The following is a 12522-nucleotide window of genomic DNA, read 5'->3' on the forward strand; positions in this document are numbered from 1 at the left end:
TGAACTCATCAAATCGCACTAATGTCCACAGGAGCTGTGGTTTTCTAGCTCCCAAAAAGGGGCGTGGCCTTGAGGTTTTGCAGGGTACCTGAACGTGGTAGCTAGTTAGCGACAGAAATGCCTAACAAGTGAATAAATGTAGTCAGTGCTTATGCTTAATAGTGTATGGCTGTATCTCTATACGTATAGGCCTACCTATTTCAAAGTACTTAATGAAGTCGTGGACATGTAAGTACGTCCGTAAAATTGAGTCAGAAAGTGTTTTTCACAAGGTATGGGGTGTCATTCATAAAACAGTGCGTAGATCCAAACTAAAAATGTACGTACGGATAAAAAACAAAAATCTCCCAAAAATGCTAAACAATTTCTTCAATCAGGCTTCACCTCTCCGTCTGTATCACCATTTCCTATCTCCAAAAAGTTCGTACGCCTCTTTCAGGCCTTGATTAGTGCATACGCTGTGTTCATAGTGAGACCCCAGGACACTGTCAGATTTATACACGTGTTTTTAATTCACCTCACTGGAAAGTTTTCAGCCATACTACAGTGTTTTACAAGCTTTCAGAGCAGGTAGAGTCCAGACTGAATGATCCTCATCATCATCATCATCAGACACTGGCTGGCCTCCTCAGATGGACGACAGATGAAGAACAGGAATGTGTAAGTTGGACGTGACCGTAAAACATCAAATGCTGCAGCCAAAGCTCCCACAGATCATGTTACAGCTCCTACACCTTCTATACGTTGTGGTCATTTGTGTTCGACCTCGTTAAATCGTCGTTTACAAAGTGTCGACAAAATATGATTAAAAGTTTCATCTTGTTTCTTTGATGCTGAAACTGTGAGTGAAGGACTTGTAACAGAAAACAGAGACGGAGAGTCTGAGCAGGTTTGAGTCTGACTTTGAAGTGACGTCCTGATATATGAAGCTCAGTGTGTGATGGGAGTGGAGACCCTTCCTCCTCCTCCTCCTCCTCCTCCTCCTCCTCCTCCTCCTCCCCTGCAGACACAAAGCCTCCTGCTCCCTCTTCACTGGCTTATTATTGGACTCAGGACTGAAGCTGCAGGTACGCTGAAACATTTTACTTTCTGCAAATGAAGTTTTAGCTCTTGGAAATTACCTGCAAATTCAGAATGTAGTTCAGTAAAGACTCACAGACGTGTGTGTGTGTGTGTGTGTGTGTGTGTGTGTTTCAGGATGAAGACGACTGGATTTCTCTTCATCTTCTCAGTGACTGTGTGTGCAGCTCAGAAACAGAGAGCAGACTGGGACATCAGGAATGAAGGTGAGCAGGAAGTTAAACACATCTGAGGTGTTTCTGTGTTTTACTCTAAATTGACAGTTTGGAGAGTTCCTTCTTTTCCTCCTCTTCATCTCAACGGGAAACATTTCATCAGTCTGAGTATATTTGGTGATCTGCAGGTGAAACTCTGTCTCGTCTTAAAACTGGAGTAAAGTGCTTTAAATGTCTAATTTTAAATGTATTTATTTAATTATTACTGTTGTTATAACAGTATTTTAAGAAGTGTGTGAGTGTGAGGCGGTGCTGTGCACACAGTGAAACACTGCTCAGTAACAGTTTGTGTGTGTGTGTGTGTGTGTGTGTGTGTGTGTGTAGGTCACGGGGCTCTGACACACATTTAAAACACCTTAAGTAAAATAATTAAATTTAAAGTGATTTTATTTTATTTTAAGTTGAACGTTTCTGATGACTGAGTTTAATTTAAATCAGGTTGTGCTGTATTTTATGCAGCAGTTATGAAATAGATTTATTTCTTTGATGTAGACGTGTAAAACATTTCAGCTGAGTTCAGATCATTCGTTTAATTCACATATCTTTAGTTCTGAGAGTCAGAAACTGAAACGACTCGTGTCACAGATTTAGATTTTACCTTTAATAAGAAGTCAAGCTGTTACTGGAACTAATGTCTTTCTGTCTTTGTTTGTTTCTTTCTTTCTTTCATTCTTTGTTTGTTTGTTTCTTTCTTTTTTCTTTCTTTCTTTCTTTCTTTCGTTCTTTGTGTTTTCTTTCTTTCGTTCTTTGTTTCTTTCGTTCTTTGTGTTTCTTTCATTCTTTGTTTTCTTTCTTTCGTTCTTTCTTTCTTTTTTCTCTTTCTTTCTTTCGTTCTTTGTGTTTTCTTTCTTTCGTTCTTTCTTTCTTTTTTCTCTTTCTTTCGTTCTTTGTGTTTCTTTCTTTCGTTCTTTGTTTCTTTCTTTTGTTCCTTGTTTGTTTGTTTGTTTCTTTCTTTCATTCTTTCTTTCTTTTTTCTTTCTTTCTTTGTCTTTCTTTTTTCTTTCTTTTTTGTCTTTCTTTCTTTTGTTCTTTCTTTTTTCCTCCTTTTTGTTTCTTTTTCTTCTTTTTTCTTTCTTTTGTGTTTTTGATTGTTGTTTCTTTCTTTCTTTCTTTCTTTCTTCTGTTCATCCTTCCGTCTGACCTCCATTTGTCCATGTCTCTGCAGCCGTAGTACTTGCTTCACCTTTAAAGGGACAGTTCACCTCAAATCAATAACACATATTTCTCCTGTCAGCTGATGAGCTGTTAATCAGTCTGATAGTTCAGGTGTGAGCCGCAGACAGGTATCAGCTGCAGAGCTGTCTGCCTGCTCTCCACTATAAAGGAACTAGACGTCACTCAGCTTGTGGAGCTCAGAGGACGAGTGCATCATTTTCTTTCTGTGTTTCACGTCCTGCAGCAGAGCGGGTGAACACCAGAGGATGTGCCAACCTCACGCTGGTCTTAGACAACTGGAAATACGCCATCATGACGCAGGTCAAAGATCTGCTGCTGCACGACCACAACACTGTGCTGCCCGACTACGGACGGTGAGGTCACTCCTGTTCTCACGTTTAATGCTTTGACTCTGCTCTGGTTTAATATGTTCCTCTCACATCATCACTGTAGGTGTGAGTATCTGTGTGAGTCATGAGCGTTAATGTTCCGTCCCTCAGGATCCAGCCGCTGTCCGACGCTCTGGGAGATCTCTACAACGAGTTCAACACCCTGAAGGAGCGTCTCTCTGACCTGACGGCCAAGTTCGAAGGAGCGGAGGCCTTCGTGGACAAGGTGCGATTAGGAAGGAGCCCCACAGCGCCCCAAGGTAGACCCCGCCCCTCGGGAGCGCTGCCAGGAGACAAGAAGGCCCCAGAGACCAAGAGAGGAAGTCGACCTCAGGGGAGGAGGACCAGGGTGCTGGTTCGGAGGGTTATTAAACCTGTAGTTTCACAGGACTGAAGATGATGACGCTTACAGACACCATGGCTCTGATTGGTGTGGAATAATGTCATGTTTCATAGAGGATACTGCTTTTATTTTGTTCTCCAAATGAGTTCAGTTCATGAATATTTTTTATCTTTGAAAGACAGGGTTTTGTCAAAAAGCCTCTAAATGACACTTTGACTTTGAGCTCCAGTGTGCAGGGTGTAGAGGGATGTGTTGGCAGAGATGGAATATATTACAATAAGTCTGTTTCCTTTAGTGTATCATCACCTGAAAATAAAAATCATTGTGTTTTCTTACCTTAGAGTGAGCTGTTTTTATCTACATAAGGAGCAGGTCCTCGTCTGCAGAGATCGCCATGTTGCAGCGCCATGTTTCTACAGTAGCCCAGAGCAGACAAACCAAACACTGGCTCTAGACAGTGTTTGGCGTCGGCCACAGTAATAAGCAGGTGGTCTGTTTTAGAGAGGAAGAGACCTCTGTGGATAATTCAGCTCCTGAACAATGAACACTGAAGGAATTCTGACCACTAAATCCCCCAAAATCTTCCTCACCTGGCAGAAGAGACACCATGATGGAGATAATATAACATCAGGACAAGTCAATATGATTCTACATGACATCTTTATTCAGAATATTAATGATTATTAATAGTTCCTGCAAAATATTGGCGACATTAGAGTCAGAATCCTGTACGGAAAATGAATGAATGAATAAACCAAACTAATCTGAAGAACCAGAAGAGAACTACTAAATAAGAATTTAACCTCCCTGCATATAAAGATTATTCATGTTTTTCCTCTTGTAATAACTGGTGATGAAATAACTCAACGGTATTTATATGTAGTTATTTCTTTTCACCACCAGGTGGCTCCACAGCATCAGATAGATTTATATCCTGGCCTCATGCTCAGCAGTGTGTGTTGTGTGTAGCTGAGACACCTGTGCAGGTATGAAGTTTGAACTTTGGGATGAAACTGAAGCTATTTGACTTTTAATACAGAAGAATCTGTTATGTATTTTGACATGTTGATATATTCTGAAACTGAATAAATTCATCCAGTTATAAAACAACAACATGAGCTCCTGAATCTAGATTAGCTGACTTGGACAAACACGACAGTCACTGAGAGAACTGACGGCCTCACATGCAGCACTGAATAATCTGCTGATTCACACTGACAGCTCCCTTACATTTACCAGACAGTGTTAGTGCCTTTATTCTTTTTATTGTACTTACTTTTATTTATTTATTTCTTTTTTTAGCATTTTTATTTTGTATTTCTCATTATCTTCTGTCTTCTCTCATCTAAATTTTATCCTCATTTTGTTTTACTTTGGTTCGACTTCACTGTTTTGCTTTGTTTGTCAAAGCACTTTGCAAACTCTGGTTTTAAAGGTGCAAAAATAATAATATAAGTAACAATAATAATAATAATAATAATAAAAGTAATAACAATTATTAATAATAATAATAATAATAATAATAATAATAATAATAATAATATTTATTGTTATTGTTAATATTATTATATTAATAATACATTAAATTAATAATAATTAATAATAATAATTGTTGTTATTAATTATAATTTTCCTGTTGTGGTTGGAACAGTTTAATATAATATTGGTGATAGTTTAATCTCTAATAATGCATGTTTTATAGGATGCATGTGTGTTCAATCTAATGACAGGAAACAGCTCATAAATAAATAACTAACTGTTCCCTATAATTGATATTAAAGAAAAAAAATTAAAGTAACTACAGATAAAACTAGTTAAATAAAAAGTTTAATATACTGGACTACAGGTATATCCAAGTATGCGACATCACATTTGTCCTGTAGCTCATACAGTATTTGAGTAAATGTGACTTTTCCACCGCTGGGATCATAAATGTATAAAACACACAGTAACTTAATGTTAAACACTCATAAAGAAATCTGGACAGGTCATAAGTTTCCAATCTGCTGACACAGTGAAATGAAAGTGAAAACTTCCGGTGTGCACTTGAACGCAGCATTAAGTTTCTTGTTTGATGAGATTCTGAAAGAAACGAAACTGAACGGCTTCTTTCCATTTAGGGACAGTCAACAAATATATTACTGACTCAATAACGAAAAACCTTTAAAACAGCTTATTATGTGACTGATTTTAACCAGAACTGTTTTAAAGATCATCAACATGTCGAGTCATATTTTATTTGTTAGCACGGTTAGTTTAGACTGAGTTAACGTTGAAAGAAAACCGCCAGCGTCAGAGAGGTGGATGAATTTGTCGACGCTCCCTTGAAGTCACATACGGGAGGTTACAGCTGATATAAAACATTTCCTCAGTAGTTCAGCAGCTGATGTGACTGACACACACACACATCTGCACAAACACTGTCCGGACCTTTAACTGAACAGGTGAGAAAATATGACGTTAAACTGAATGTGTTTCATCTGGAATGTTCTGATCCACTTTTACAGTGTAACTGCAGTTAATTCAGATTATTACGGATTATTACAGATTATTACAGCTGTGACTGACAGGTGATGCTTCAGAGAGAGAACTTGGATTTAAATGTTTGTCCGTGTGATTAAATAACATGTTTGTGTTTCTGAACGAAAAGTCAAACTACCTGAAATTAGTCAGTGATGTTAATATTATACATATTTATTGATAATGACATTAAGTGGTAGTTGCGGCCTTAGAGGTGTTTCTGGTGGTGGTGTGTTACAGATTAGGTGACGTCATTTGTTTGTCACAGTGGTGTAATATTTCTAAGTAATTAATAATCGTTCAAAATGTGAAGATGAGGAGATGCACTTTGAAACCAGCTGTGACATTTTCTCGTTCTGACACTTCCTCTCACTGTAGTCTGATTTGATTTTGATATTAAAGGGATAGTGCACCCAAAAATGAAAATTCAGCCATTATCTACTCACCCATATGCCGAGGGAGGCTCAGGTGAAGTTTTAGAGTCCTCACATCACTTGCAGAGATCCAAGGGGAGAGGAGGTAGCAACACAACTCCACCTAATGGAGGCTGACGGCGCCCCAGATTCAAACGTCCAAAAACACATCATTGAAACCACAAAATATCTCCATACTGCTCGTCCGTAGTGATCCAAGTGTCCTGAAGCCCCGACATAAAAAGTTGTTTGGAAAAACCTCATTTGAACTCTGTTTTTAGCCTCATTGTAGCCTGTAGCTCTGACTGCCTCTCTGGGCACCGCGCTCACGTGTAATGTAGTGTAGACGAGCAGTATGGAGATATTTTGTGGTTTCAATGATGTGTTTTTGGACGTTTGAATCTGGGGCGCCGTCAGCCTCCATTAGGTGGAGTTGTGTTGCTACCTCCTCTCCCCTTGGATCTCTGCAAGTGATGTGAGGACTCTAAAACTTCACCTGAGCCTCCCTCGGCATATGGGTGAGTAGATAATGGCTGCATTTTCATTTTTGGGTGCACTATCCCTTTAAAGCAGTGGGCAGAAATCTGAAAAAATGAATAAATAGATAACAAATATGAAAAAAAATTAACAATACAAAAAGAAGATATTTTGATGAGGACAGGATGTGCATCTTTATTCTGTCACACTGGGTGGTACCTGAAGTGTAAATAAACTGTTTGTTTTTTTACTTATTTATTTAACAGACCGGGGACAGTTGTTTATTAGTTGTAAATAAATTTGTTGAAATAATATATGAGTTAAAAGAAGAGATGTAACATGGGGGTAGGGACATGTAAGTTGTCCTTCTGTGTACTCCTTTTCAAACACTCTTATCTTTGTCATTTGTTTTTATTAAGATTTTTTTTAAAGTCATCCATTCATTCAAAAATCTGAATATACACCCTCCTCCTGCAGCTCTCCCTCTCAGTCCTAAGCCCCTCCCACCAGACGACCACATGCACATGCTTCATGCAGTGACTCAGCATTTCTCATATATTGATTTATTTAATCTGATTTCATCGTAGAGTTACAAGCAGCCCGCTTGCTTAGTCTCTCGTTGACTCACCGTCTCTGTTCATCAGACCACAAATGAGGCAATAGCTAGCTGCTAGCCACCTCACAGTCCCTCCGCCTCGCTGCCCGCCGCTGTGGCCTGCTTCCCTGAGAGGAGAGTGAGCAACAGCTCCAGAGACGGACCTTTGGTCAGCCGCTGCAGCAGCTTGAATCCAGCCAGCACAAACCCCAAAATCTGAGTTACTTCAGCTGCTAACTGGGTGTCAGCCTCGTGTAGCTGCTAGATTTTCTAGTCTAGTTTTCTCTCAGACCACTTGAGTTACATTATGCTTTTGATGCCAAAATAAAACTTTCACAGCGTTAACTGTCCCAGTCAAATCTGCGGATATTGAGGTCTGTCTTCCGGAGCTGCTGCCTGTATAAAGAGACCTGGATAGAGCGTTGAGGTTGTAACTTTATGTGCTTTTTATGTTCAGAGACAGATAAGAGGGAGCAAGGACTGCCCTGAGGAAAGAGTCCCTGCAGATGGAGGCAATCAAAAGACGCCGGAAAAAACAAAAGGTAGAGACGAGTCATAAGAGCAGATTTCAGACCGCATTACAACCATCATGCAATAATTTAAAACCACACTTATGGTTAATGTGTATTCCAGGAGCATGGACCAGCCAGTCCCAGCAGGACGGCCCAAGACGGAGAGAGGAGGAAGAGGAGAAATCGAAGAAGACGGAACACATCACATGATAAAGGAGACACAGATGTGAAAAGTGAAAGCACAGGAACAGCTGAGATGGAGGCTCAGACCACGAGCAGCCAGACTCAGGAGAGTGTACCAACAGAGACACAATATGTGGAGGAAGACAACCTGCAAACTGTGGACAACAGTGGAGAGGAGCGCCACAAAGATGCTAAGATGGTAGAAGCTCAGACTCAAACAAGGAAACAGAAAGGCACAAATAGATGCACACAAACTCCAGTTGTTCGTCAGAGCACCCAGGAAACACAGACAGACTTCGATGTGCCAAAACAAGACGACACACCTAAAAAGACTGAGACACACAATGCTGCTGAGACGCAGCCAGAACAGGACAAACCTACACCTGAAACCACACCGCAAGACGCTGCTCAGACTCAGAATGAAAATCCAGACAGTGAGCGAACGTCATCAGATTCAGCCAAGAAACGAAAACCTGAGAAAGAGTCAAAGGAGAAGAATCCCTCTGCAGGAGACTCGCAAGGTGAAGAAGGTGCCAACCTGAAGTCTTACGCCAAAGCTGTGTCGGGAGAGGGCACCAGTCAGAAACAGCCCAGTGTGGAAGCCTCCAAAGCCGCAGATAAAACCACAAAAACACCCCAAAGCACACGGTGAGACTGATATTAACAGATACATCAAACACTGTGGTGGAAGCTGTGATTGTGAACGTGTGTTTTTCTCTCTCTGCAGTGATCGAAGCCCAGTGAGAGCTCCGCCATCTGTTCCCATGTTCACCGTTCACATCTACGCTGTGCTGGACAAGAAGTTCAGATTCAACACACAGTATGACACGCTCCTGATGTGTTATGAGGGAGGGTGTTTACCCTTTAAGATAACACATTTTGTGTGAGTATGGATTGTACAAGCTGTAATACACTAAGTGGTATTTTTGGCTCTGCACTCCAGCACTTCAGATTTGAAGCGACGTAACGACTGTGAGGCTGAAATTCGGACTCAGCTTCAATTTGAGGGTGTTTAGATTCACATCAGATGAACGGTGTTGTCCCTTGTCTCTGATTCTGTTTGTGAAAGTCATGGACAGGATCTCAAGGCACAGGTGGGGGAAGGAATGGGTCCGGTTTGGGGACCTTCAAATTGTGTCTCTTCTTTTTGCAGATGATGTGATTTTGTTGGCTTCATCACACCGTGACCTCCAGCATGACCTGGGGCGGTTTACAGCCAAGCGTGAGGCAGCAGAGTCAGCACTTTCAAATCTGAGGTCATGGTTCTCCACTGGAAAACAGTGGTTTGCCCCTTCAGGGTTTGGAGTGAGTTACTACTCCAGGCAAATGAGTTCAAGTATCTCGGGGTCTTGTTCACGAGTGAGGGTAGAGTGAAGCTTGAGATGGATTGGTGGTTGAGTGCAGCATCTGCAGGGATACAGACGCTGTGCAGGACTGTCGTGGTGAAGAGGGAGCTGAGCCAGAAGGCAAAGCTTTCGATTTACTGGTCCATCTAAGTCCCAACCCTCACCTATGGTCACGAGCTTTGGGTAAGGGAAAGAATGAGGTCACGGATACAAGCAGCTGAAATGGGTTTCCTCTGTAGGGTGTCTGGGCTCAGACAGCTTCTCTTCTTGCTTCTTTCAGAGGCTTTTTGTCTTTATTCAGCAGGTAGAAGATATTTTGAGGTCTTGTGTCAGACTTGGTTTGACCCTACAAACTCTTGCTCTGTGCTCTGGCCGTATGTGGAGGATCATTGTCCTGACTATGGACATCTTACACTGTGAACAACTATGCAGGAGTACAGAGCCAAACCAGTGAAGATCCTGATACTTTTTATTGTCGCGTCAGTAAAGCTGTCATTATAACAGATGTTCACCATTTTATGTGCAGAGGACTAAAAGAGGAAGGCTATCTGATAGAAGCAAGTCTTTCTGTCGAAGAACGGGAGCTGAGGAGAGGTGAACTGTGGGATTATTGGTATGAAGTAAAGCAACGAGTCAAAGAGCTTTCAGGAAGTGTCACGAGACGCATTCAAATTCCACATGACCCAAAGATTAAAGGTAAGAAAGACAGAATTTAGCTGCAGCATGTCAACACACCACTGTGAGTCTGTGTCTGTAACATGAACCCGCCTGTGTTTCTTCTAGAGTTGCACCTCTATGAAGGCTTCATTGCTCGACTGGAGTCTGGTTCCACCATGCAAAATTGGTTTCAAAGTGGCCTTCAGTTTTTCGGCTTGCAGAGGTCAAAAGCTGTTGAGGTATCAGACGCCTGGCAGGCCGCAGCGAGGACTCTGCTCAACAGCATCTTCCAGAAGTGGTCCCCGTCAGACAAACAGAGCACCATGAGCTTGTGTGACAGCCTGGAGCATTTTATGATGAGTCTCGGTTCTGCACACACAAGGATGAAGTTCCTGGACAATTCTCAACCTCCCATGGTCAAGGTTGGTGCAACAGGAAGAGTAAGATTTAAAGCATCTATTGTATTCCACCAGTAACTAAATGTCTTTTTATTTACAGACATCAGAGCTGATTTGTGAGACTTTGGTTCAGATCTTAAAAGGCGAGCAGAAGGAGAAACTCCCAGGCAACTGGAGGAGCTCCAGTTCTCTTGCTCAGGGCATGTCTGTGTTCATGGTTACCAGGAAGTGTAATATCAATCTTGGAGTGAGAGGCTGGGCGAAGCTGTGTCTCCTGGTGTCCTCAGAGGCCACGATGGACAAAACAAACTTGGACTGGTTTCTCAGTTCTTTCCAAAATGCGCAATTGTGAGTTCAACAAAAGATCTAGATCTATCTTTCAAAACAATTTTTACAGGCACTCCTCACACTTGATCTGAGCTCTTGATGTCTGACACATTCTCTCACTTCTCCATGTCTTCTCTTCAGCATTGTGTTGGGTCTGATGAACATCTGTGTGGAGCAGTCAGTGCCGGAGCTCGTCCTGCTCGTTCCTCTGCTCTTCAGGCTCAGACAGCCGGGAGCAGACGCTATGAAACTGGGTCCAGCTGTGGAGGAGGAGAACTGGTCGGGACTCGAAAATGTCAAGTTCAGCAGGTTCAGGGAGAGTATACAGCTCCACTCTGACCAAAGAAAGTGAGTTTGTCTCAAAGCGTTCTTCTTTTCCTGAAATAACGGATCATATTTTGTTTAAAGGAACACTTCACCCCCAAAATAATCATTTGTATTTCATTGACTCACCCAGGCTTAGGTTGAATTTGTCAAGAAAACGTAGCTTTTCTCACACGCCCCCGCGGTGAACGGAGAATCCAAAAACCGAAAGAAGTCTTGATGAATTGAAGTCATAGGGGTCCGGGTTAAACAAAAAACAAATCTATATCGACACATCAGTTTACAAACTCTCACTGAAGTTTACAATCCAAGTCTCATTTAGGCAGTCTCAGTTTTCCCAGACAGACGTCCCTTTCTGATCAAAGACTGTATTAAATAATGGACACCGCCCCCGTGATGTCATCCATTGGTTTTTAGACTTCTGTTCTGGAGCCTTGTGTTTGACATTTTGGCCGTCGCCATCTTGGATTTTTAGAGCCAGAAGTGACCGTATTTAAATGAGAGGGTGGAGATAACGCTAATGCTAGCTGCAAGCTTGATTAGCACGGTGCATTTTCAGCTATGGTTAAATGTGATAATGCTAATTTTTGCTAGTAAAAAAAAATCATAAAAACAAAACTTTCGTCCCGGAAGTACTGAACATCCGACTCTTTAGAGGTTTTGTTAGTTCAACCAAATGCTGAACAAGACTTTTTTGGGCAACCAACACAACTTTCATGAACTGAAAACACGCTGAAATAGTAACAGCTACAGCTACGCCTATGCTCTTTAAATCTAGGGTTACGCGATGGTTATGTTACCTAACTGACTTTGTCGCATTGGAAATTCAGCCCCTGTACAGTTGTTATGAATGTTGAAATTAGCTATAAAGACCAAAACTGTTTTTTGTACCAGGCTGTGAACGTGTTTATTTCTGTTGTAGAGTTGGACATTTTAAGATGGAGGTCTGTGGGGGACTGTCTCTGTTTTGGAGCCACCCTCAAGTGGCCATTAGAGGAACTGCAGTTTTTGGCACTTCCACAGTTTTTAGCTCTGAGTTTGCCTCTTGTTTCTAACAAGGCTGTTTCCATCAGTGGAGTCTGGCTTTGAAGAGAGCATAGATAAGTTTCACTTTAGGTTCAGTTCTCTGTCGTAAAGGTTTTCTGTTTGGGAAGTTTTGAGCATACGACTGGATAAAACATATTCCTCTATGACGTCAATTCATCAAGAATTTTCTCTGTTTTTGGATTCTTCGTTCACCGTGGAGGCATGCGAGTAAGACAAAGTTGTCTTCACAAATTCAACGTAATGTGTTGAGTAATTGATATAGAAATTATCCTTTTGTGGGTGAGATATTCCTTTAAGTAACTCTTTTTTCCTTCCCACAGGAGAATGCTGAGTCTGATCCAGACACGCTTGTCTCTGGCTAAAGAGGAGCCTCTGCTCCTGATGAGCTGGTTATCTCTGGTTGCATTCGATGATCTTCCCGAATTTTCAGACCTGGCGGGAGTACCTGCAGAACACCTGATCCAGAGTCTGCTGTACCGGCTACGAAAATGTGGCGAGATAAGGGATAACAACAGAGCACAGGACACTGTAAAGGTGGGAA

At 41.6% G+C, this 12522-nt stretch overlaps 1 protein-coding gene across 2 annotated transcripts in view; it reads left to right on the forward strand.

Annotated features, from left to right (window-relative positions):
- Nucleotides 1-5540: 5540 nt before the first annotated feature.
- The window catches only part of rnf213b (ring finger protein 213b), a 43268-nt gene continuing 36286 nt past the window's right edge, over nucleotides 5541-12522 (forward strand). For both annotated transcript variants that reach the window (XM_049563225.1, XM_049563226.1), the window contains exons 1-9: nucleotides 5541-5626; nucleotides 7645-7729; nucleotides 7821-8530; nucleotides 8610-8765; nucleotides 9755-9924; nucleotides 10012-10307; nucleotides 10384-10631; nucleotides 10752-10958; nucleotides 12302-12515. In XM_049563225.1, the coding sequence (XP_049419182.1) occupies nucleotides 7694-7729; nucleotides 7821-8530; nucleotides 8610-8765; nucleotides 9755-9924; nucleotides 10012-10307; nucleotides 10384-10631; nucleotides 10752-10958; nucleotides 12302-12515 (2037 nt within the window). In that variant the 5' untranslated portion in view covers nucleotides 5541-5626; nucleotides 7645-7693. The remainder of the gene's footprint in view (nucleotides 5627-7644; nucleotides 7730-7820; nucleotides 8531-8609; nucleotides 8766-9754; nucleotides 9925-10011; nucleotides 10308-10383; nucleotides 10632-10751; nucleotides 10959-12301; nucleotides 12516-12522) is intronic.

Source organism: Epinephelus fuscoguttatus, linkage group LG20 (assembly GCF_011397635.1).
Source record: "Epinephelus fuscoguttatus linkage group LG20, E.fuscoguttatus.final_Chr_v1".
NCBI classification, from domain to species: Eukaryota; Metazoa; Chordata; class Actinopteri; order Perciformes; family Serranidae; genus Epinephelus; species Epinephelus fuscoguttatus.